Source organism: Nicotiana sylvestris, chromosome 6 (assembly GCF_000393655.2).
Source record: "Nicotiana sylvestris chromosome 6, ASM39365v2, whole genome shotgun sequence".
NCBI lineage: Eukaryota > Viridiplantae > Streptophyta > Magnoliopsida > Solanales > Solanaceae > Nicotiana > Nicotiana sylvestris.
The window spans coordinates 81,041,197-81,065,994 of NC_091062.1; the positions used below are offsets into that span (position 1 = coordinate 81,041,197).

Consider the following 24,798-nt stretch of genomic DNA (forward strand, 5'->3'; position numbering starts at 1 on the left):
AATGTGTTTCATAGGCATTTCATGCATTTAAACATGTACATTGACCCATGACCAGATGATGTCATATACGTATATATATGTATATTATATGGATATGGGATATGGGAAAAACGTTACGACATTATATAGGCACCACCACCTGATTAGTTGGTATATGTTGATGATATTGCCCATAGTGGCCAAGAGGATATGATGGGATGCCCTTAGAGGCTTGATGATATTATGTACACCTATTCCTATTCATGACACAACATTCATATGCACATGCATGACAATATAAATGTTGCAGAATTTACAAAGCTATTCAAACTTATAGATGTATTTCTTATTTCATGTTTCATCTATGTATTTTACGTACTGATTTTCATGCCTTACATACTCAGTACATTATTTGTACTGACGCCCTATTTCCCGGGACCTGTGTTTCATGCTCGCAAGTGCAGGTAGGCAAGCTGACGGTCCCCTTTCCTAGGATCCTTGGTCAGCGAGAGTTAGCGTGCTCCACTTGATCCGTAGTGCTTGCCCTACGTATGTTGCACGTATATGTACATATGCTTGTTGGGCAGGTTTCCTTCATGTATATTATTCTCATAATTCAACAGATATTTTTCAAGTTTATATCTTAGACGCATGCTTAGGGGTGTTTGACAAGTAGGACTCAAGCAACCGTCGCGGCCCATCGGTTTGGGTCGGGACAAAAATGGTATCAGAGCAGTTCTGTCCTAGGATTGTCTACAGACTGTGACTAGTAGATTCTTTTTTATGGGTGTTTTGTGCACTACATTTATAGATAAGAGGCTACTGGATATTTAGGATGGTTACTTTTCTTTCTAATCTAGATTGTGCGATATAACTGAGTCATAAGTATCCACTCCTAATCTTTACCTTATTTATGTTTTTAGTGATGCATGTTACCACTAGACGATAGGCACAAGCCGCTAGCACGGGTTAGAAGGATACAAAAGTGTTAGAAATAGATATAAGTTACACTATGAAGTCAGCCCCATCGGAGATCATGGGGTCTATTGAGGAGGATCCATCCAATGATCCATACAAGTCATCTGTTCGAGCTATTTCGACCATTCCGACAGCAGATGGGGTGAGAGAAGTTCCAACCTCACCTAGGCCCATAGTTTCATTATTACAGCCCGTTGATCAGGGTTTGAGGGGAGTAGTGCATAGATTGGCACAACCAAGTTTCCCTCAGGCTCAATACTATGTAAGGGTATTTGCGGACACCAACTCTTTTGAGTTTCTAGATAGTCCACAATCTTGGGAATTCGTCAATCAAGGTTCATCTGTGTATGTTATTGGATATGCAGAGGAAAAGGATAGTAGTCAGGCAAAGAGGAGGAAGGTAACTAATAAGGATATGAAAGTTTCGTTTCTGTAACGAATCGGCCGGTTGTTTTAAGAATTAATGCCCCGATCCCCTATTAACTGCTTTTTCCGTGTTTGTTTTTGCGATTTTGATTTGCGGGGATGTTTGGTATTGATTTTGGAGTGTTTTGGGATACTTAGTCCCTAAAAGAGAGCTTAAGCGTCATAATTTGGACCGTAGTCGGAGCAGTGTGAAGATGGCCTCAGAATGGAATTTTGTCGGTTCTGTTAGCTCTTTTGGGTGATTTTGGGCTTAGGGGCATGTTTGTATTGTGTTTTGGAGGTCCGTAGATTATTTAGGCTTGAAATGCCGAAAGTTGAATTTTTGAAGTTTCCGGTTTGATAGTGGGATTTTGATATCGGGGTCGGAATGAAATTTTGGAAGTTGGAGTAGCTCTGTAGTGTTGAATGTGATGTTCTTGCAAAATTTCAGGTCATTTGGATGAGGTTTGATAGACTTTTTGATCGAATGCGTAATTTGAGAGTTTTTGGAGTTCTTAGGCTTGAATCAGATGTTAATTTGGTGTTTTGTTGTTGTTTTGAGCATTATGAAGGTTGGAACAAGTTTGAATGATGTTTTAGGATTGGTTGGCATGTTTGGTTGAGGTACCAGGGGCCTCGGGTGTGTTTCAGATGCTCAACGGGTCATTTTTGGACTTAGAGAATTGCAGAAAATTGCAGCAGGTCGCCAGTTCTGGTTTCCTTCTTCACGTTCGCGAGTGGGGTCTTTTGTTCGCGAAGAGGATCTGTGGCTGGTGGAATTTTAACGCTTCACATTCACGAAGGTGGTCCCGTGTTCGCGAGGCTATGAGGTCTTATACCTACGCGTTCGCGAAGATGGTCCCACGTTCGCGTAGGAGGGGGAAGATGGTCACCACGTTCGCAATAGGGACATCGCATTCGCGATGAAGGAAAACTGGACCAAGCGAAGTTGTGCTTCACGAACGCAGGGTCCTTCCACGTTTTCAAAGAAATATTTACCTAGGTAGAATATAAAATATCAGAGTCGAGGGTTTAACCATTTTTATGAAAATTAGAGCTTGGGAGCTTGGATTTGAGCGAGATTTTGAGGGGTTTTTAGAGATTTCGATTGAGTAATGATTCCTAACTCCTTTTTGCTTATAACACATTAATCTAAATATGAATTCATTATCTAATTTTGGATTTGGGGTGAGAAATTGGGGAAAATTTTCGAAAAGTTCTTAGACCTAATTTTCGAGTTTTGATTGGGGATTTGACATCAGATTTGGATAATTTTGGTATGGTTAGACTCATGAGTTAATGGGGGTTCATAATCTATAACTTTTACCCGATTCCAAGATGTGGGCCTAGGGGCATTTTTGTTAGTTTTCCTAATTTCGCATATTAACTTAGAATTAATTAGTGGAATCAGTTACTTGAAGTTATATTTACATTATGCAATTGAATTGAATAGATTTGGGCCATTTGTAGTCGAGTACTCATCGCAAGAGCATGGTTTCAGGTTGATTTTGAGCCAGTTCGAGGTAAGTGGCTTGCCTAACCTTGTGTGGGGGAACTCCCATTAGGATTTGGTATTGTTGATATTTGAAATGCCTTGTACGTGAGGTGACGAGTGCGTACTTGTGCTAATTGTTGAAAATCCTATTTTCATTAAGTAACTATAATTGTGTTTCCTTTCCTGTTTATACTACTTACAATGTAAGCCTGCTGTTAGCTAAGGGAAGCATGTCTAATTGACTTAATTTCCTTACTTGCTCAAACTGCCTTATTTGGATTATGTGCAACATGCTAGGTTAGAAATACCTGTTTTACCTTGGTATGAAATTTGAATTGAATTGAGTATTCTTTGTATTGTTGCTGTGTGTTTATTTTGGGACTACGGGACGGTATCCCGGGAGATCCCCTTGCCTGTTTACTTTGGGGCTATTGATTTGTATTCCGAGAGACCCCTTGCACATATATTGACTTGGACTGTAGTGCGGGATATCGAGAGATCCCTAGCACGTATATTGAGGATACTAAGAGATCCTCGGGATGCCGAGAGATTCCCAACACATATATTGAGGATACTAAGAGATCCTCGGGATACCGAGAGATCCCCAACACACATATTTAGGATACTAAGAGATTCTCGGGATATTGAGAGATCCCCGGTTGTTATCTCTATGTTGAGCTGTATTCCTTCTGTGATTATTTTGTCTTTGTTATAGTCGTTGTTATTCTTATTATCCTGTGTTACTTCATACTGTTAGCATTTAATTATATTGTCATATTCTATACTGTTTTACCTCGTTTTTCAGCTATAATTAGTAAGGCCCTGACCTACCTCGTCACTACTCGACCGAGGTTAGGCTTGGAACTTACTGAGTACTGCTGTGGTGTACTCATGCCCTTTTTGTGCATGTTTTTCATGTGTAGATCCAGGTACTTTGACTTAGTCCTACTACCCTTGAGGCGAGGCGATTCTCCAGAGACTTCGAGGTATATCTGCCACGTCCGCAGACCAAGGAGTCCCTGTCCATTCTTTCTCATAGTATTAGCCCTTCTGTATTTACTTTTGTTTAGACATTCTGGAGTTAGACACTTGTAGTTATTCAACACCTTGTGGTTTCATGAGATTTCAGGTTTTTGGAAGTTGTTCAGTTTGAGAGACTATATTGTATATGACGAGCAACATCTTTAAACCTTTACTATGTTAATTCCACAGTTTTTATTTTTTTATCATCCTTTTTTCCGCAATTGTTAGGCTTACCTAGTCGTAGAGACTAGGTGCCGTCACGACAGTTCACAGAGAGCGGACTTGGGTTGTGACAAGTTGGTATGAGAGCTCTAGATTCATAGAAGTCATGAATCACAAGCCGGTTTATTAGAGTCTCATGGATCGGTACGAAGACGTCTGTACTTATCTACGAGAGGCTATTTAACTGTTAGGAAAAATTCCACTTCATTTGATTTCCTTGTCGTGCGAGATTTTTGGTATCACGATTCTAAACTTCTGTCTTCTAGTCTCTCACAGATGGTGAGTACACGTGCTACTAGAGATGATTAGGCACTCACACCCCCTACTGGAGCCGTCAGAGGTCAGGGCCTAGGTAGAGGCCGAGGACTCGCACGTGGTGCAGCCAGAGCACCCGTGTGAGCTGCCACCGAGGTGCCACCAGCAGTTCCAGCCAGAGTCCAGGCACCTGATACGCCTACTGCTACTACTACTCCAGCTCTCCAGGAGACTCTTGCATAGTTCATGAGCATGTACACCACTCTGGCTCAGGCGGGGTTGCTTCCCCTTGCTGCAGCTACATCTCAGGCCGGGGGAGGATCATAGACTCCCGCCGCCCGCACTCCTGAGCAGTGAGTGCATGTTAACCAAGTCCCAAAGATTATTCCTATACAACCTGCAGTCCCAGATCAGCCCGAGGACAGGGTAGCGACTTCCGAGGATGAGCAGCTGATGCTTGAGAGGTTCAAGAAGTACAAGCCTCTTGTATTCAGTGGTCTAGCATTAGATGATGCTATGTGATTTCTAGATGAGTGCTACCATATCCTCCATACCATGGGTATATCCAAATCGAGTGGGGTTTCCTTCACTACCTTCCAGCTTCGAGGAGCCGCCTATGAGTGGTGGCGTATCTATGAGTTAGACTATCCGGATAAGGAAGCTTCCTTGACTTGGACTCAATTTTCAGATATGTTCCTGAGAGAGTATGTTCCTCAGAGCCTCAGAGACACATGGCGTGTAGAGTTTGAGCATTTGCACCAGGGTACTATGACTGTCTCGGAGTATGCTGTCTGTTACACTAGCTTGAATAAACACGCCCTAGCCTTGGTTTCTACTGTTCGCGAGAGGGTTCGCCAATTTATTGAGGGGCTTATTCCCATCATCAAGTCTAGCATTGATCGTGAGTTGGAGATGGATATTTCTTATCAGTAGGTGATGAGAATTGCTAGGAGGATAGAGGGTATGCATGTTCGGGACATAGAGGAGAGGGAGGCCAAGAGGTCTTGAGAGTCAGGCCATTATTTTGGTGCCCATGCTCCAGCTGTAGTTCGTCATGGTAGGGGTTATATGAGTCGCCCCATTCATTCAGCTCTTCCAGCAGCCAATGGTATTCCAGCTCCTCCTAGGCCTCAGGAGCCTTATTATGCACCTCCAGTATCTAATGTGCCTCCTGCGCGGGGTGCTTTCAAAGGTCAGTCCAGCAGACATGGACTGAGCTAGTAATAGCCACAACGCCCTCCCAGAGCTTGTTTTGAGTGTAGTGACACATGCCATGTGGTGAGGATTGCCCTAGACTTGTGAGGAGTGCACCTCCACATACTTCTTAGCCACAGCATGCCCCACAGAGTTCTCAGGTTATGCTTATAGCTGCAGTTGCTACCCCACCTACTCAGCCAGCTAGAGGTGGAGGTCGGGGAGGTAGAGGTTACCTAGAGGGGAGGCCAAGCCAGATATTATGCCCTTCCTGCTCGTACCGCGACTGTCGTCTCCGATTCTATCATCATAGGTATTGTCCTGGTTTGTCATAGAGATGCATCAGTTTTATTCGATCTAGGCTCCACTTATTGTTATGTGTCTTCTTATTTTGCCCCGCATTTGGGGATATCTCGGGATTCCTTGAGTGCCCCTGTTTATGTTTCTACCTCTATGGGAGATTCTCTTGTTGTGGACCGCGTTTAGCGGTCATGTGTGGTTGCTCTTAGTGGTTTTAAGACCAGAGTCGATTTATTATTGCTCAGTATGGTAGATTTTGATGTTATCTTGGCCATGGACTGGTTGCCACCCCATTATGCTATTCTTGATTTTCACCCCAAAACCATGACGCTGACTATGCCAGGTGTACCGCGAGTACAATGGACGTGTACCTTAGATCATACTTCCAGTAGAGTTATTTCATTCCTTAAGGCTCAATGTATAGTTGAGAAGGGGTGTGATGAATATCTAGCTTATGTGAGAGATGTCAGTATTGATACACCTACAGTTGATTTAGTCCCAGTAGTACGTGATTTTTCTGATGTGTTTCCAGCTGATCTTTCGGGCATGCCACCCAATAGAGATATTGATTTTGGCATTGATCTGTTTCCGGGCACTAAGCCCATTTATATTCCTCTACATCGTATGGCCCCTCCAAAGTTGAAGGAGTTGAAGGATTATTGGAATTACTTGATAAGGGTTTTATTCAGCCCAATGTATCACCTTGGGGGCGCTCTTGTCTTGTTTGTGAAAAAAAAAGATGGTTCTATGCATATGTGCATTGATTATCGCTAGTTGAACAAAGTTACAGTGAAGAACCGTTATCCTTTGCCCCGTATTGATGATTTGTTTGACCATCTACAGGGTGCACGAGTGTTTCTAAGATTGACTTGCGTTCCGATTACCATTAGTTGAAGATTCGGGAGCCAGATATCCCTAAGATTGCTTTCAGGACTCGGTATGGTCACTACGAGTTCCTTGTTATGTCATTTGGGCTGACCAATACCCCAGCAGCCTTCATGTATTTGATGCACAGTGTGTTCTGGCTATATCTTGACTCGTTCATCATTGTCTTTATTGATGATATTCTAGTATACTCCCGGAGTCGGGAAGATCATGAGCAGCACCTGTGAACAGTGCTTCAGACTTTGAGGGAAAAGAAGTTATATGCAAAGTTCTTGAAATGTGAGTTTTGGTTGGATTCCGTGTCATTCTTAGGCCCCATGGTATCGAGTGAGGGTATTTAGGTGGATCCGATGAAAGTGGAAGCAGTGCAGAGTTGTCCCAGACCATCCTCAGCTACAGAGATCCGTAGTTTTCTTGGTTTGGCGAGTTATTATCGTCGATTTGTTGAGGGGTTTTCATCTATTGCAGCCCATATGACCAGGTTGACCCAGAAGGGTGCTCCGTTCCAGTGGACGGAAGAGTGTGAGGCAAGCTTTCAGAAGCTCAAGACAGCTTTGACTACAACCCCAGTTTTTATATTGCCTACAGGTTCGAGGTCTTATATTATTTATTGTGATGCCTCGAGGATTGGTCTTGGAGTGGTATTGATGCAAGATGGTAGGGTGATTGCCTACGCGTCTAGACGGTTAAAGGTACATGAGAAGAATTATCCTGTCCATAATCTGGTGTTAGCTGCTATTGTTCACGCCTTGAAGATCTGGCGTCGTTATTTGTACGGTGTGCCTTGTGAGATTTATACTGATCACTGGAGTTTGTAGTATCTGTTCAAGCAGAAGGATTTTAATTTGTTCCATAGGAGATGGTTAGAGCAGCTAAAGGACTATGATATCACTATCTTGTTGTCACGCCCCGACCCTGGGGGCGAGACCGGCACCTAGTGCCTCATCTATCCTTGCGTACCACTTGCGACTAAGAGACTCTGAACATGTAATGTCATACTTTGGCTATGGGCCACATTGAAATATAATGTGCAATACAAAATATAAAACAAAATGGAGACTAACGCTGACTAATGTCAACATAAAGTTGGGCCGGCAAGGCCGTCATAATTACTACAACTGACAAGCTAACAAAATATACGTATAGGGCCTGCAAGCCCAACATACTGCACTAACTGATATAATATGTTTACAAGCCTATAATGATAGATGTACCATGATCGGAACAGGTCCCCGATCTACCCATAACCTATCTACATATATACACAAGATATACACCACACTGCTAGACCCGACAACTCCGACAGAAGGGGAGCTTAACGATAAAGCTAAACTCGGGAAACACCTACTGAGGAGTTCTTCCTGTCTATCTATTTGAACCTACACGCATGAAATGCTGCGCCCTCAGAAAGGGACGTCAGTACTAAATAATGTACCAAGTATGTAAGGAAATATACTGAAAGTTAAAACAGAATTGATGATATAATAACTAAAAGCAACTGGGGATCAAAATAATCCGAGGATATGCTTATCAGTTGATACTGACTCAACTCTCTCAATATAGTGAGTAAAATAGCTGTCCAGTCCTATAAGGCTTGGTATACATATATATCTGCTCTGCCGTAGTAGGCTCGTTCATAAGCGCTCGCCCATACTAGGCTCTGTATCTCGACCAACTGGGCTCGCTCATAGGCGCTCGGCCATAGCAGGCTCAGTATATAACTTACCATCTGATCAGAGGTTTCCCAATAGAGGCCTGCCCATCGATTATAGCTCGATGGTAATGAAAATACTTTTAATACTGTATATATGTAAGCTCGCTGCTCTTTTGACCGGAAGAAGGAAATAATCAACTGAATATGCAGTCCCGATAAGAAGAATATGGTAACTTACAAAACTAGGAAAATATATGTAATTTGTGAGACTAGCAAAATATACGTAAATTCCAGGATACGAATTTTTCTTTATGCCTCGTTATCAAACTTGTGTAATTATGATATCATGCTAATAATGAAGGAAAAGCTTAGCCTTAACATACCTGTTTTTGCGAAATATAAATGAAATTACACTTTAACTCCTTGAGCTTGCTTTCTGGTTCTAACGTTTGTGAACTAACGAATGAATTATTAAGCCAAAACTTGATTCCAACGTTTTTCTGAAGTTCTGTTTCTAAATTGAACGGATTTTTAGCTTTGGAATGAAGGCTACGAACACTTGAAATCTTGCTTTTGAACTTACATTCTCTTGGGTTCAAGCCAAAGTAACAAAATAAGCTAAAGGCATTAAAAATGAAGCTTAGTGGCAGATTCTATATGTTTACTAGTCTTTCAAAGACATATCTTTAGTCATTGCTAAGTCACTCATATGTAGCCACCTAGAATAATGACTACTTAGTCATTGTCTAGGCCTTGTGGCTTTTGCCACTTGGGGGGGGGGAGTTAATTATTATTTATCCACTTATTAGTTAACCAGGTAATGTTATGTTGCCCGATAATTAATCAATTACCCGTATAATTTAAAAATTACCACAAATTATTTAAAATTCTATTTAAAAAAATACTTCATATATACTTTATATATTATACTACTATGGTCATATGGTACCTTGCATTGCATGGTACTAGTTCATAATTATTAGGTATTATCGTTCGACCTGTATTTTATTCCAAATTGGCCACTTTCAACGAAACTCATTTTCTTTAATCCGCGTACACCTTTATCCTTCGTAACACTTATTTATCACTTCTTATAAATAGCGTAAGTACATTACGTCAAGATGATCTCATCCCCGAGTCTATGTCGGTTAACTGAAAATGAAATTTTAACGTACGAAAATTGCGAGATGCAACACTTGTATTACCCGAGCAAGGCCAATGTGGTGTCCAATGCCTTGAGTCACCGGGCAGTGAGTTTGGGGAGTTTGGCTTATTTACCAGCAGCGGAGAGGCCCATGGCGATGGATGTTCAGGCCTTAGCCAATCAATTTGTGAGATTGGATCTTTCGGAGCCCCGTGGGGTTCTACCTTGTGTGGTCTCTCGGTCTACCTTATTTGATCGTATCAGGGAGTGTCAGTATGATGACCCTCATTTGCTTTTCCTCAAGGACAAGGTTCTGCACAATGATGCCAGAGATGTGACTATTGGTGATGATGGGGTATTGAGGATGCAAGATCAAATTTGTGTTCCCAATGTTGATGGGCTTTGGGAGTTGATTCTAGAAGAGGCCCATAGTTCACGGTATTCCATTCATCCGGGTGCCGTGAAAATGTACCAAGATTTGAGACAGCAATATTGGTGGAGGCAGATGAAAAAATATATAGTTGGGTTTGTAGCTCAGTGTCTTAATTGCCAGCAGGTGAAGTACGAGCACCAGAGACCGGGTGGGTTGCTTCAGCAGATAGAGATTTTGGAGTGGAAATGGGAGCGGATCACTATGGACTTCGTAGTTGGGCTCCCATGAACTTTGAGAAAGTTCGATGCCATTTGGGTAATTGTGGATCGGCTGACCAAGTCCGCACACTTCATCCCTGTATGTACTACCTATTCTTCAGAGTGATTAGAGAAGATTTATATCTGGGAGATTGTTCATCTGCATGGTATTCCAGTTTCTATCATTTTAGATGGAGGTACTCAGTTCACATCACGATTCTGGAGGGCTGTAGAAAATGAGTTGGGTACTCGGGTGGAGTTGAGTACAACATTTCACCCTCAGACGGACGGACAGTGTGAGCGCACTATTAATATTCTTGAAGATATACTCCGTGCGTGTGTGATTGAGTTTGGAGGGTCTTGCCATTGGCGAAGTTTACCTACAACAATAACTATCAGTCTAGTATTCAGATGACATCGTACGAGGCTTTATATGGTAGGTGGTGTAGATCCCTGATGGGTTGGTTTGAGCCGGGTGAGGCTAGATTATTGGGCACAAACTTGGTTCAGGATGCTTTAGATAAGGTTAAGGTGATTCAGGATAGACTCCGTACAGCGCAGTCTAGACAGAAGATTTATACGTACCGAAAGGTTCATGATGTTTCCTATATGGTTGGAGAGCGGGTTCTGCTTCGGGTTTCGCCTATGAAGGGCGTTATGAGATTTGGGAAGAAAGGGAAGTTGAGCCCGATATTTATTGGCCCTTTTGAGATATTGAGACGTGTTGGGGAGGTTGCTTATGAGCTTGCCTTACCTCCCAGCTTGGCAGGAGTTCATCCAGTATTTCATGTTTCAATGCACTGCAAGTATCACGGTGATCCGCCGCACGTGTTGGATTTCAGTTCAGTCCAGTTGGACAAGGATCTATATTATATTGAGGAGCCAGTGGCAATATTGGACAGGCAGGTTCGAAAGCAGAGATCAAAGAACATTGCATCAGTGAAGATTTAATGGCGGGGTCAGCCGTTCGAGGAGGCGACCTGGGAGACCGAGCAGGATATGCGCAGCCATTACCCTCATCTTTTCACTACTTCAAGTATGTCTCTATGCTCATTCGATGACGAACGAATGTTTAAGTGTAGGAGGATGTAACGACCTGGCTGGTCGTTTTAAGAATTAACGCCATGATCCCCTATTAACTGCTTTCCCCGTGTTTGTTTCTGCTATTTTGATTTTCCGAGATGTTTGGTTTTGCGTTTCGGAGTGTTTTGGGACATTTAATCCCTAAAAGAGAGCTTAAACTTTAAAATTTGGACTGTAGTCGAAGCAGTGTGAAGAAGCCCTCAGAATGGAATTTTGTTGGTTCCGTTAGCTCCGTTGGGTGATTTTGGGCTTAGGGACGTGTTCAGATTGTATTTTGGAGGTCCGTAGCTTATTTAGGCTTGAAATGTCGAAAGTTAAATTTTTGAAGTTTCTAGTTCGACAGTGAGATTTTGATTTCGGGGTTGGAATGGAATTCTGGAAGTTGGAGTAGCTTCGTAGTGTTGAATGTGACGTGCTTGCAAAATTTCAGGTCATTCGGATGAGGTTTGATAGACTTTTTGATCGAAAGCGTAATTTGAGAGTTTTTTTGGAGTTCTTAGGCTTGAATCTGATGTTAATTTGGTGTTTTGATGTTGTTTCGAGCGTTACGAAGGTTGGAAAAAGTTTGAATGATGTTTTAGGATTGGTTGGCATGTTTGGTTGAGGTCCCGGGGGTCTTGGGTGTGTTTCAAATGCACAACGGGTCATTTTTGGACTTAGAGAATTGCAGAAAATTGCAGCAGTTCTCCAGTTCTAGTTGCCTTATTCGCATTATCAAGTGGGGTCTCGCATTCACGAAAAGGAGTTGGGGCTAGTGGAAGTTTAACACTTTGCGTTATTGAAGGTGATCCCGCGTTCGTGAGGCTGTGAGGTCTTATACCTACGCGTTCGCGAAGATGGTCACGCGTTCGCGTAGAAGGGGGAAAATGGTCACCGTGTTCGCGATAGGGACATCGGGTTCGCGATGAAGGAAAACTGGACCAAGTGAAGTTGTGCTTTGCGAATGTGAGGGCCCTTCTGTGTTCACGAAGAAGGATTTACATGGGTAGAATAATTTCAAAGTCGAGGGTTTAGCCATTTTTATCAAAACTAGAGCTTGGGAGCTCGGATTTGAGCGAGATTTTGAGGGGTTTTCAGAGATTTCGATTGAGTAATGATTCCTAACTCCTTTTTGCTTATAACCCATTAATCTAAACATGAATTCATCATCTATTGTGACGCTTCAGTTGTTGGATTGGGTTGTGTGCTGATGCAGCATAGTAAGGTTGTAGCTTATACTTCTAGACAACTAAGAAAGCACGAGAAGAATTACCCGACCCACGATTTAGAGTTAGCCGCAATGATTCATGTACTAAAGATATGGAGGCACCACTTGTATGGCATTCATGATGATATGTATACGGATCGTAAAGAGCCTTCAGTATATCTTCAAGCAAAAGGAATTGAATTTACATCAAAGGAGATGGTTGGAGCTACTTAAAGATTGTGACGTTGATATTTTATACCATACGGGGAAGGCGAACGTAGTAGTCGATGCCCTCAGCCATATATCTATGGGTAACCTCTTACATTTATATCCAGAACAAAAGGGAATAGCCCATGAGATTCATCTACTAGCTAGTCTTGGAGTTCGGTTACTAGACTCAGGTGATATTGGAATTATTATTCAGGATACGACAATATCCTCTTTAGTAACTGAAGTAAAGGAACGCCATTACGAGGATCTTGTATTAGTTCATTATAGGGATACCACCCCTCAGAAGGAGAAGACATCATTTGAAATTATAGAAGATGGGGTCCTCAGATATCGAGGACGATTATGTGTCCCTAATGTTGTAGGGTTGCGTCAGCAGGTTATGGGATAAACTCACTATTCTCGTTATTCTATCCATCCATGAGCAACAATGTCACGCCCCAACCTCAGGAGGTGTGACCGGCGCTCAATCGAGTGAACCTAACTGAGCAAGCCGCTTTGACACCTTCTAGCCATTCACTATGATCAAGAAACCATGCTTTCATTTGGATTAGACAGTAGGAAGGATCGTACATGAAACATTACTAGTTCATTTTATGTTACAATTCTCAAACCATAGTTATATTTCCAAAACATTATGCAGTTACAGTTTATAGGAAACAAGAGTTTAGAATTACAACATAGTCTAGTGACCCATCCAATATCCGAACATAACCCAAACAACGTCTACGGAGCCTCTAAGGATACGAAAGACAGTTATGATAACGCCGGCAACAAGGCCCCGGCTATATCTCAAAAGTGAAAATTTTATAACAAAAAGTGTACATCATAACCCCTGAAGGAGAAAGGCTCACCAAGACTTCTGAGAGGAGGATACTCTGCTACCTGCGATCGGCACTGTCCGCTATAGAACCACCAACATTCACTCAAACTGTAGCGCCCCCGGCAAAAGGGACGTTAGTACCATGGAATAGTACTAGTATGTATAACTAAACACCATCTTGTTAGAAAGAACAACCATATAAGAGTAAAGAAATCATAAGGACTAATAAAGCTTCAAACAATCACCACGTTATCAAATAAAAGGTCCACATAGCATTCACATAATTTCCGTAACTTTAGGTTAGGGCATTCCATATTGTTGCATCACAATTCACAATACCACCGCTTTCTTGCGTGGAGTCCGATCACGGCCCAATCGGCTAAGCTGCCTCATTTGAGACATAGACCTCAATCACTAATTCATTCTCACTTTCCGATTTCAACAATCAACATAATACCACCATGTGTGTAGCATGGCGTCCGATCACGGCCCGATCGGCTAGGCCATTTTACCAAGACGTTACCCCTTTTTCCATTAATCATCTAACTTCAATTTTTGGTTTCACATACATTAGTTCATCAGCACTTGGTGCCACAACTACCACATCAATACTTGGCACTAGGCCACATTCCATAACTCACGTTTCACATTATTCCCATTTTCAACATTAACCTTGCCATTTAAGATCATAGGCACATATAAGAGCAATTCAAATTGCAAGCATAAAGAGGAATTCACCTAGTTCGGCATAATAATCACAATATAACCTTGACTTGAAATTTAGGCATTTTAGCGCATAGTTCATGTTCTTCGCACATCCTCATTTTTACAAAGAATAGCACATTAAACACATGGAGACGCACCTTCCACATATATTCTAACAACACCAATTCATTTGATATAACAAGTACTACATCAATCAAATTTCGGAATTACAACATTTGCACGGACACCATGGAAGATCAATTCCTAAGAAGATGGGGTTTTAGCCATACATAACTCAATAGAGCCTTAAATTCTTACAATAATTCCGGATTTCCTAGCAACTTTGATCTATTTCATGAGGATTACAAATTGAACCAAGAATTAGGGACATGATTAAGATTCTATCTCATTTGATCATATTACCAAGCGCTAAGTGTGCATTGTGATTTTAGGACCCCTTTTGTGAGGGGTTTTTATCATCTTACACCCAAATTGCTATCTTTTAACTCACAATCTCCCCATACCCTATTATCATTTATGCATGCAAGATAATAAATCCTTATACCCATGAACCCACTTGTTAATCACTTATTTTAATAGAAATTTCGAAATCATAGATTAGGGAACAAGTTCTTATCTCTTAAGATGAAGGCCTAGCAAATTTTACTTGAAAATCTTCAAAGATTTGGGCAAGGATAGTAGTGACTTGGTGAGATTTAGTTCTCCCTCTAGAACTCCCTCTCTCATTCTATTTGCAGTAAAATAGCATAAAAGCGGTCTAATGGGGTGTTTTGAATGGGATGGGGTCAGGTTTTAAAAGTTAGAAAATAGGAACCCCAACACAATCTGTGATCGCATATGCGATCACATAATGGACATGCGGCCCGCAAAAAGGATCGCAAAAATGGCCCCCAAAACCTGACCAAACTGCCCGGGTATGCAACAAGAATGCGGTCCGCATACCAATTCTGCGGTCACATAATGCACCGCAGAACTGCCCCTCGCAAAATTCCAAGGAGATCATGCAATGACTATGCGACCCGTATATTGATTATGCGATCGCATAATTGGCCGCATAGTTGACCTCAAAATTAACCATCAAACTGATTCACTCTGCGGCGACTATGCGGTCCGCATAGCTATTATGCGACCGCATAATGGACCACAGAAACGTGTTCTTCAAAAAAATATTATTCCTCAACTTTTTAATGCACAGATCATTCCAAAGGGCCCAAATACGAATTTCTAACACATATTCCTAACTTGGTACTACGAGATCTCGGGTTTTTGAGTAAAAATTTCACGGGGCCTTACATCCTCCCCCACTTAAGATCATTCGTCCTCGAATGAGGATCAAGGTTCACTCATTAGCAATCCTTATGCAACTTCAGCTTTTTCACATCATGAAACATATCAATAGCCCCAAATTTGGTAACTCCCTAAATTTCCAAAATTTTTGCTAGAGTTTCCTTTGTATCTAGGCCTATCCACCTGTCAAAGAGTCCCAAAAACATATCCTAACAGCATATACACAATCCATATACATGACATAACTTTTAACGACACTAACCATGGCCGCATAGGTAACACGTAACGAAAACAGAATAGTTTTACATAGACCAAATCAAAGGATACAGAGTTCATAGGAACAAAATTCATAAAAGCTATTACATGGCTATACAAACAAATGTGGGTACTTCTTTTTCATTTCTTCCTCGGCTTCCCAAGTGGCTTCTTCAACCTGCTGGTTTCGCCATAACACCTTCACGGAGGCAATTTATTTGTTTCTCAACTTCCGAACCTGCCTATCAAGAACGACAATTGGAATTTCCTCATATGACAGTTCTTCATTAACCTCAATAGTTTCAACTGGCACAATAGTGGACGGATCTCCCACTACCTTCTTCAACATAGACATATGGAAGACTGGGTGTACCATTGACATCTCGGGTGGCAGATCGAGCTTGTATGCCACCTGACCAATCCTATGAATGATTCTCTACAGTCCGACATACTTCGGACTCAAATTTCCATTCTTTCCAAACCGCATGATACCCTTCATGGGGGAAACCTTCAAAAATACCCAATCATCTTTTTTGAACTCTAAATCTCTTCGACGAATGTCCGAATAAAACTTTCGGTGACTCTGAGCAGTTTTTAACCTTTCCTTAATAATTTTGACTTCCTCCATGGCCTGATGCACAAGGTCCGGCCCTATCAATTCAGCTCCTCCAACCTTTAACCACCCAATGGGAGACCTACATCTCCTATCATACAATGCCTTGAATGGTGCCATCTGGATGCTAGCATGGAAGTTGTTGTTATAAGCAAATTCTATGAGTGGCAAATGATCATCCCAGCTACATTTGAAATAAAGAACACAAGCATGCAACATTTCCTCAAGCGTCTGAATTGTCCGCTCTGCTTGCCCATCGGTCCGAGGGTGAAAAGCAGTACTGAGATTTACCTGCGTACCCAAACCTTGCTGAAATTTCTTCCAAAAGTTGGCCGTGGACTGAGTCCCTCGATATGAAATGATTAAGACTAGAGTGCCACGCAACCTGACTATTTCCTTGATATACAACTGAGCATACTGTTCCGCTGTGTCGATAGATTTGACTGGCAAGAAATGCGCTGATTTTGTGAGTCGATCCATGATTACCCTAATTGAGTCGAACTTGCAAAGAGTGCGCGGTAACCCTACCACAAAATCCATGTTAATCATTTCCCATTTCTATATTGGAATTTCTATGCTTTGAACCAATCCACCGGGCCATTGGTGTTTGGCCTTCACTTGCTGATAGTTCGGACATTTTGCCACAAAGTCCGCCACATCCCTTTTCATGTTGCTCTACAAATAAATTTCCTTACGATCATGATACATTTTCGCAGAACCAGGGTGTACGGAATACCTGGAAGTGTGAGCTTTGGCCATGATCCTCTCCCGAAGGATGTTAATATCTAGAACACATAGGCGGCCTTGGTACCGTAGGATACCATCATCCATCCTTCAGCTATGCTAACAACAGATCATTGTATTGCTTTTCTTTGGCCTCCGCTACAAGCGATGATTTAGCCCCTATTCTGCACAATCACTCCCTCTTTACTAGAGCCCGCAAGGCAAACTCCCATACTAGCCAACTGGTGAACCTCCTGGGCCAACGACCTTTTATGTGCCTCCAAATGAGCCAAACTTCCCATAGATTTTTGGCTAAGAGCATCCTCCACGACATTGGCCTTTCCTGGGTGATAGAGAATATCGATATCATAGTCCTTGAATAACTCTAGCCATATTCTCTATCTCAAATTCAACTCCTTTTGCTTGAAAATATATTGAAGGCTATTGTGTTCCGTAAATACATCCACATGGACCCCATAAAAATAATGTCGCCAAATATTTAGTGAAAACACCACTGCCGCAAGCTCTAAGTCGTGGGTTGGATAGTTCTTCTCATGATTCTTGGGTTGCTTAGAAGCGTAAGCTATAACCTTGCCGTGTTGCATTAGCACACACCCAAGCCCGATCCTTGAAGCATCGCAATACACCATAAATCCCTCTATACCCTCTGGCAAGGTTAATACTGGTGCTGTATTCAATCTTGATTTCAATTTCTAGAAGCTCCTTTCACAAGCATCGGACCACTAGAACTTAACTGCCTTCTATATCAATTTAGTCAATGGAGAGGCAAGAGTAGAAAATCCCTCCACAAATCTTCTGTAGTACCCATCCAAACCTAAGAAACTGCGAATCTTATTGGAGTGGTAGGTCTAGGCCAATTCCTTACTGCTGAAATCTTTTGAAGATCAACCATAATCCCTTCCTTGGAGACGACATGACCCAAGAACGTGACAGATTCAAGCCAAAATTCACATTTCGAAAATTTTGCATACAATTGATGTTGCTGAAGAGTCTGTAGAACTGCCCTGAGATGGTCAGCATGGTCCTCCCGACTTCGGGAATACACAAGAATATCATCAATGAACATTATCACAAAGGAGTCTAGAAAAGGCTTGAAGACTCGATTCATAAGATCCATGAAAGCTGCCGGGGCATTTGTTAGCCCGAAAGAAATCACCAGAAATTCAAAGTGCCCATACCGAGTCCTGAAAGCTATTTTTGGAATATCCTGCTCCCTTATATTCAATTGATGATACCCGGACCGCAAGTCAATTTTTGAGAAACACGTAGCACCTTGCAATTGATCAAACAAGTCATCTATCCTTGGTAGAGGGTATTTATTTTTGATTGTGACTTTGTTGAGTTGCCGGTAGTCAATACACATCCGTGGTGACCCATCTTTCTTCCTTACAAACAAGACTGGTGCGCCCCACGGTGACACACTCGGCCGAATGAAACCCTTTTCTAGCAAATCCTTCAGTTGTTCCTTTAGGTCTTTCAATTCTGCCGGTGCCATTCTGTAAGGTTGAATTGATATAGGTTGCGTGCATGACATCACATCTATCCTAAAGTCGATCTCCCTGTCTGGTGGGATCCCAGGGAGCTCATCTAGAAAGACATCCGGAAATTCATTCATAACTAGCACGAATTCAAGTCTAGGCATATTGACATCAGTGTCCGTAACATGGACTAAATGATAGATACACCACTTCTTGATCATCTTTGCGGCCTTAAGGTAAGATATAAACCGACCTTTTGGCACTACATTATCTCCCTTCCATTCAACAACGGGCTCATTAGGAAATTCAAGCCTCATAGTTCTAATCCAACAATCAAGTTTGGCAAAACATGAATAAAGCCAATCCATTCCCACTATTACATCAAAATCGACCATCCCCAATTCAATAAAATCGGCCAAGGTTTCCCTACCACGCACCGTAACAACACAACCTCTATAAACTCGAGCAACCGTAATAGACTCACCAACCGGAGTAGATACCGAGAATGGCTCATGAAGTTGATCCTGTTCTATCCCAAATTCCATAGCAACATAAGGGGTAACATAGGAAAGGAGGAACCGGGGTCAATAAGTGCACACACATCATGAGATTGGACAGTCAGAATACCTGTAACAACATCTGGAGAAGCCTCTGCAGTCTGGTGACCACTCATAGCATAGAACCCATTGTGTCTTTCCGAACTCTGTGCACCACCCCTAGCTACACCGCACCCCGCGAGTGCTGGAGTAACTCGAGCTGGAGAGGGTGCTGAAGATGTAGCAGCTGCTGGACTGGATGACTGTGCTGTGCCCCTACCCGCACCCTGGCAGGATGCACGACAATGCCACTGAATGTGGCCCCTCATCCCGCATCCATAGCATATGGGTAACTCCATGTAGCAAATCCCTGAGTGCATATTCCTGTACCTGGGGCACGGGGACCTCTGGTGCTGCTGGGACCTCTCTCCTGACTGACCCCGCTGGTGGGATCCCCTATTTCCCTGACTAGGCCTGAAACGACTCCACTGCTGCTGCTGGCTGGGCACTGATGGTGGTGTACTGGCTGAAGACTGCGCAGCAGACCGAGACGACCCTAATAATTTTCCATGAAAAGCTGATCTTCCACCACCTAGTGACTCACCCATGTTGCCCGTAGACCGGACCTTTCTGTTACCCTTTCTCTCCATCATGTTCTTCAGTTTATGGTTCTGTATGTCCTGAGAAAATGCCACCATATTCCCATAATTTATGTCAAAATTCAAGGCAACTGTAGAAGCCTCATTAATAGTCAAAGGATTAAGGCCCTAAACAAACCCGGCGCACCCTGGCCTCCATCGTGGGCAACATGTGAATAACATACTTGGACAGGCAGGCAAACTCCATGTGGTACTCCCACACACTCCTGCTACTTTGCTTTAGATTCTCAAATTTTGCTGCATGGGCTGCCCTTGTCCCAGCAAGTAGGAAATGATCTATAAAGGCGTCGGCAAACTCGCTCCACCTCGCCGGAAGCGGCTCCACTCCTCGCGGAAATCTTCCCACAACTCGAACAATGAACAGGCCACCCCCTTCAGGTGGTAGGCAGCCAACTCTACTCCCTCTGTCTCAATTGCACACATAACCCTGAGGGTCTTGTGCATCTCATCAATAAAATCCTGGGGGTCCTCCTCTAGATTTGCACCCGTAAACACTAGAGGGTCTAGCTGAAGGAATCTGTTTACCCTAGAATTGGTGGAATCTCCTTGCTGGCTATCACACCTCCCTTTTTACTACACCCCTCAAGGGGTGTATAAGGGAGTTTTCCAATTAAAGGACAATCGAAACGGGATTAATTATTTAAAATTCAGAGTCGCCACTTGGGATAATTTATGATGTCCCAAGTCACCGGTTTAAAATCCCAAATCGAGGAAAACTGACTCTATTTACGGTCTGCGAACACAGAAATCCGGGTAAGGAATTCTGTTAACCCGGGAAAAGGTGTTATGCATTCCCAAGTTCCGTAGTTCTAGCACGATCACTTTGATCATACTTGACTTATTAAAATCGTTTAATTACTGATTTTAGATCCTATGTGCATTTACCCTTTACTGCTTTTTAATTAAGAAAATTATCTTGAAACAAGTCACGCGTACGTGTACCTGTTTGTTTGGGCGTGTCAAAAAAAATTGTGTCACGCAAACGTGTCCACAATTTATGACACTCTATCATTTTTAGGAAAAATTAGTCGAAGTTGCGCGAACGCATTCTCTGAATTAGTCTTTCTAAAATCGTAATTATGTTACGCGAACGTATACACAATCACGGTGGTATATTAAATGGGCCTAATGGAAACTACAAACATTTGTTGTTTACGTCTAAATCACAAGAATTAATAGAGGGCCGTGTATTTTAAGGTTTTATCCAGCATGGTGCACCTCAATTCCAATTTTTAAAAGAGAATTCAAACTAAACTTTGGAGGGCCATAAGCTATTTGTATTACCTAGTATAGCACATTTCCAATCTATTTTTTGAAAAGCCCAATTAATTAACTAAAGAAAATCTGAGGAACTCATGCTCGTTCGAATAAAATCTGACTCAGAAATCCCGTTCACGGCTACTTTCAAGCTTGGGCCCAGCGAGCCTAATCAAATTATCAGGGATTCCAGTGCTGCTAAAACCACTGATAGTTTCAAAATGATTCCCCACAAAAACAGGCCGAATCTAAAACACGGCAACTAGGAAGTACGGACTTAGGATCGAGTCCCTACGAGCCCAAACCAATTTAACATAAATAATCAGCTTCCAAATTATTAGACAAGTTCAAATTACCGATCAATTGATACTAAACTATGGGTATTGAAATTGATTTAGCACTATGAACTTCTGGTTTTAAGAGATCAAACACAATGATCTGCTTAACTTCTAATTTTAGTTATGCTGACCTGATATGACTAGATAACATCATAACTCAATATTAAGTAAGCAAGCTAAATTCAACTTCTAACATAACTTAAAAAACGAATCTGAAACTGGGCTTCAAAACGGACATGTCGACAAGGCAGAATCTGAGTAAATTAATACACATACAAGCCACCATTCAACAATTCAATGCATTTAAACAACTTATCAAGGCTAAAATACCATCGCTCTTCATCATATAATTAAACAAAAGCCTTCAACCCAAAGCAGTGCACTGAATCCTAACACAAGGCCTTAAAAGACCTTTTACCCCAACCTTTATCCAAATTCACTAAAGAAGACTAAATAGATAGAGTCCACAATTCATTTATCAATACAAGTATAGGTTACTATTGCATACTATATACACGAACTCAACAGAAAAAACTAACTAACAGCTGTAATTTAAAACTAATTGCGGGATATTGAAACAATAAGAGGAACGGGGAAATCACACTCAAATGTAGCCTTTATTTAAACAGAACTTCACTTGATTTACATGTTCAACAATTATTCTTCACTCACAAGCTAAGGAGGATACCTGGAGACTGAAACAAAGAAGAAAACGAGAAGCCAGCAAGATAAACACCAACAGTCAGCACCAGCAGTAACACAGACCCCAGATCCGGGAAATTGAACCCATAAATCAGTGTAAATTCAATAGAACATTGATTTCAGCAACAGTTTAACCCAAAACTTGAATACCAAACAAACTTCAACTCATTTTTAATCCTTGAGTAATCAGGAATTGTTTTGGAAAGGAAAACCTCAGGAGAAACTTCAATGAAACAGTATTTTTCCTTGAAATTTATGAAAGTAGTAAAATTTTGCAGTTTTGGTATTTTCAGATTTCCAACTCTTCAAAAATCTCTCCTCCCTCTGCCTTGAAAGGCAAGCTAGGATGCCTTTATAGGCAAGCTACTAGGGCATATTTAGCTTGCACTTTGCCTCCTTTTGAATTTTGTTTTTTGCTTAGGTGTCCCTAGCTTAAATTCCAGAAATTCACTTTAATCCCTACCCCCAGCTTCCTGGAAGCTTCCCATTCAGTTAAACTCAAGATTCCTTAGGTCAATTCCCTAGACTACCCTTCGAACCCTGATTATTTACTCTAGGAACCCATATGGGTCATATTGACCTGATATTTAAACCAACATTTGAGCTCTATTCTGACCCAATGACCTAAATCAACCCCCCTTAGGGTGAGGTCTGCAATGGCTTCAAAGCCCAAACAACAAGACGAACTAAATCATATCAGTCAAAAAATAAAGGGCAAACATTTGAATGATTTTGAGAATTAAAACCTACACTAATCAACTGATTATTACACAAATAAACAAGAAATTAACCAAGTCATCAAGATAACCCTAATTATATTAACTAGGTGACTAAACGAGATATAAAGTCAGAACTTTAAATGAGCTAATAACACAACTAAGGAAACAGAGGCAACTTTCACAAAGAAAGACAAAAAAGAAAAACAACTAATAGAAGATAGTCTAAACCCGGAGGATTGGTCGAGTTTCAACCAGACTAGTAGAAGAAAATTAAACCAAAAAAAAGGGAAGGAGAGGAAAATAAAATAGTAAAAGAATGACCAGATAAAAGAGGAGAAGGGAACCTACCGATTCAGACTCGAAATCTATCGGAGACACATGGCCTAACAAAATTAACGCCGATCGTTTGAATCCAGACTTCAGAACTCGAAGAACAGCCTTTATGACCATGCATGCACCAGGTCCGATAGAAAAGGGCTTTTGAACTTTCAAGGCTCGAACTCAGATCTAAGATTCGAGAAGCTCCGGCAAGATTCAAGGGAAAAAGAGTGAGGATTCGGCATGAGGGGTTCGTAGTGGCTATGTGGAGTTAATCTGGGGCCATTTGGGAAATGTTAAGTTTTTGGTCTAGTCTTCGATTTAAGATTCGAGACGAACCAATGGGATTCGAAGGACACAGGTTAGGGATTTGGGAAGAGGAGATGAATGAGGTCTTGGGGTGTAAGTTTGGTGGCGGTTTGCGGTGGCGCCGCCACCGGCGGTGGAGGATTTGAGGGTGGATAGCTAGAGTTTCGGGGGTGTTTCTGATGAAGGTGATGAGCAGAAAGGAGTTCGGAGGGGGGGGTAGGGTTATTTGGATATTTATATATCAAACGACCCTAGCTTCTGAGCCGTTAGATTAATTAACCTCGACGGCTCAGATCCACCCCAGGTGAAACGAGGTCGTTTTGATAAAGGGGAAGGCTGGACCGGGTCAAGGTGGTTTTGGGCTGGGTAAGGGGTGAGGAATCCATTTGGGCTGAGTCTTTTTAAACCAAAATTTGCCCAATTTCTAGTCTATTTCACAAATTGTCCAAAATTCTTTTCTTTTCTCTTTTCTTTTGTTTTCAAAATCTAAATTAATTCTTGATAAAATTATCCTACAAAGTAAAATAAATAAATTAACTTTAAATAAATATTATCACAAATAATTAGATACCAAATTAAAATAAAGACTACCCAAATTTGAAGCTAATCAATTAAAAATGCAAAATAAGTTACCTTTTTCTTTTGATTTTTTCATTTTTATAAAACAATTAAATTACTAATTAATTTTTTTAAAAAAATGCAAAGTTAAACTCTAAATGCAAATGCAACATATTTTTTTTATTTTTCATTAATTAAATAGAATAAACATGCACAAACAAATGCAAACAATGAACAGAAAATGCCACTAAAATCCACAAAATTGCAAACAATGGAAAAATTATTTTATTTTGAATTTGTAGGAGTAATTCATATAGGAAAAAAATCACGTGCTCACAGCTGCCCCTCTTTGCCCGGAAACACGAAGAGTTTTTGTGCAAAGATAAAATGAGTGGATACGAGCGATTTTTGCCCGTTTGATTACTCCGTGGGAAGCATTTTTTGAAAGATTTGACCGCACCCTGCTTCCGAGGTTTCCTACATATTCTTGGCTATAAAGGAATCAGGTCAGTGTAGTTCGGGAAGTTTTGGTAGCTGGGACTACCATGAGGCTGTGATTTCACTGATGCTGCTGCTGCTTACTGAACCCCTTATTACACCATGTCAGAATAAAAAGAATCTAGGCTAGACTATGATCTATACATTACGAAAATCCTATCTATCTCTTCAACTTGCTCTTGTGGTTCTTGTTGCCTTGTTGACTTATATTCTCCTGGTGAAATCCATTTGTTACCACCTTGAATTGTAATCTGAGATGTTTTCCCTTTCTCCGGGGAGATGTCTGACTGCTGAACTTGATATGAGCTCCCATGCTC

General features: G+C 41.5%; 1 protein-coding gene across 1 annotated transcript; it reads right to left on the bottom strand.

The window, feature by feature from the left end:
• Nucleotides 1-15,602: 15,602 nt before the first annotated feature.
• On the bottom strand, nucleotides 15,603-19,821 carry LOC138870846 (uncharacterized). The gene is made up of 5 exons (XM_070148686.1): nucleotides 19,215-19,821; nucleotides 18,547-19,116; nucleotides 16,273-16,889; nucleotides 15,991-16,089; nucleotides 15,603-15,680 (listed from the first exon to the last, which is right to left on the bottom strand). Exons 1-5 carry the CDS (start codon nucleotides 19,819-19,821, stop codon nucleotides 15,603-15,605), a joined length of 1,971 nt encoding a protein of 656 aa, XP_070004787.1.
• Nucleotides 19,822-24,798: the final 4,977 nt, after the last annotated feature.

Coding starts and splice junctions, on each gene's coding strand:
- LOC138870846 (XM_070148686.1), bottom strand. CDS start 19,821: ATGGTGGCATTTTCTCAGGACATACAGAACCATAAACTGAAGAACATG. Junction 16,090..16,272: donor AGTTCAAAAAAGATGATTGG/GTATTTTTGAAG, acceptor ATGTTGAAGAAG/GTAGTGGGAGATCCGTCCAC. Junction 15,681..15,990: donor TTGTCGTTCTTGATAGGCAG/GTTCGGAAGTTG, acceptor ACTCTTTGACAG/GTGGATAGGCCTAGATACAA.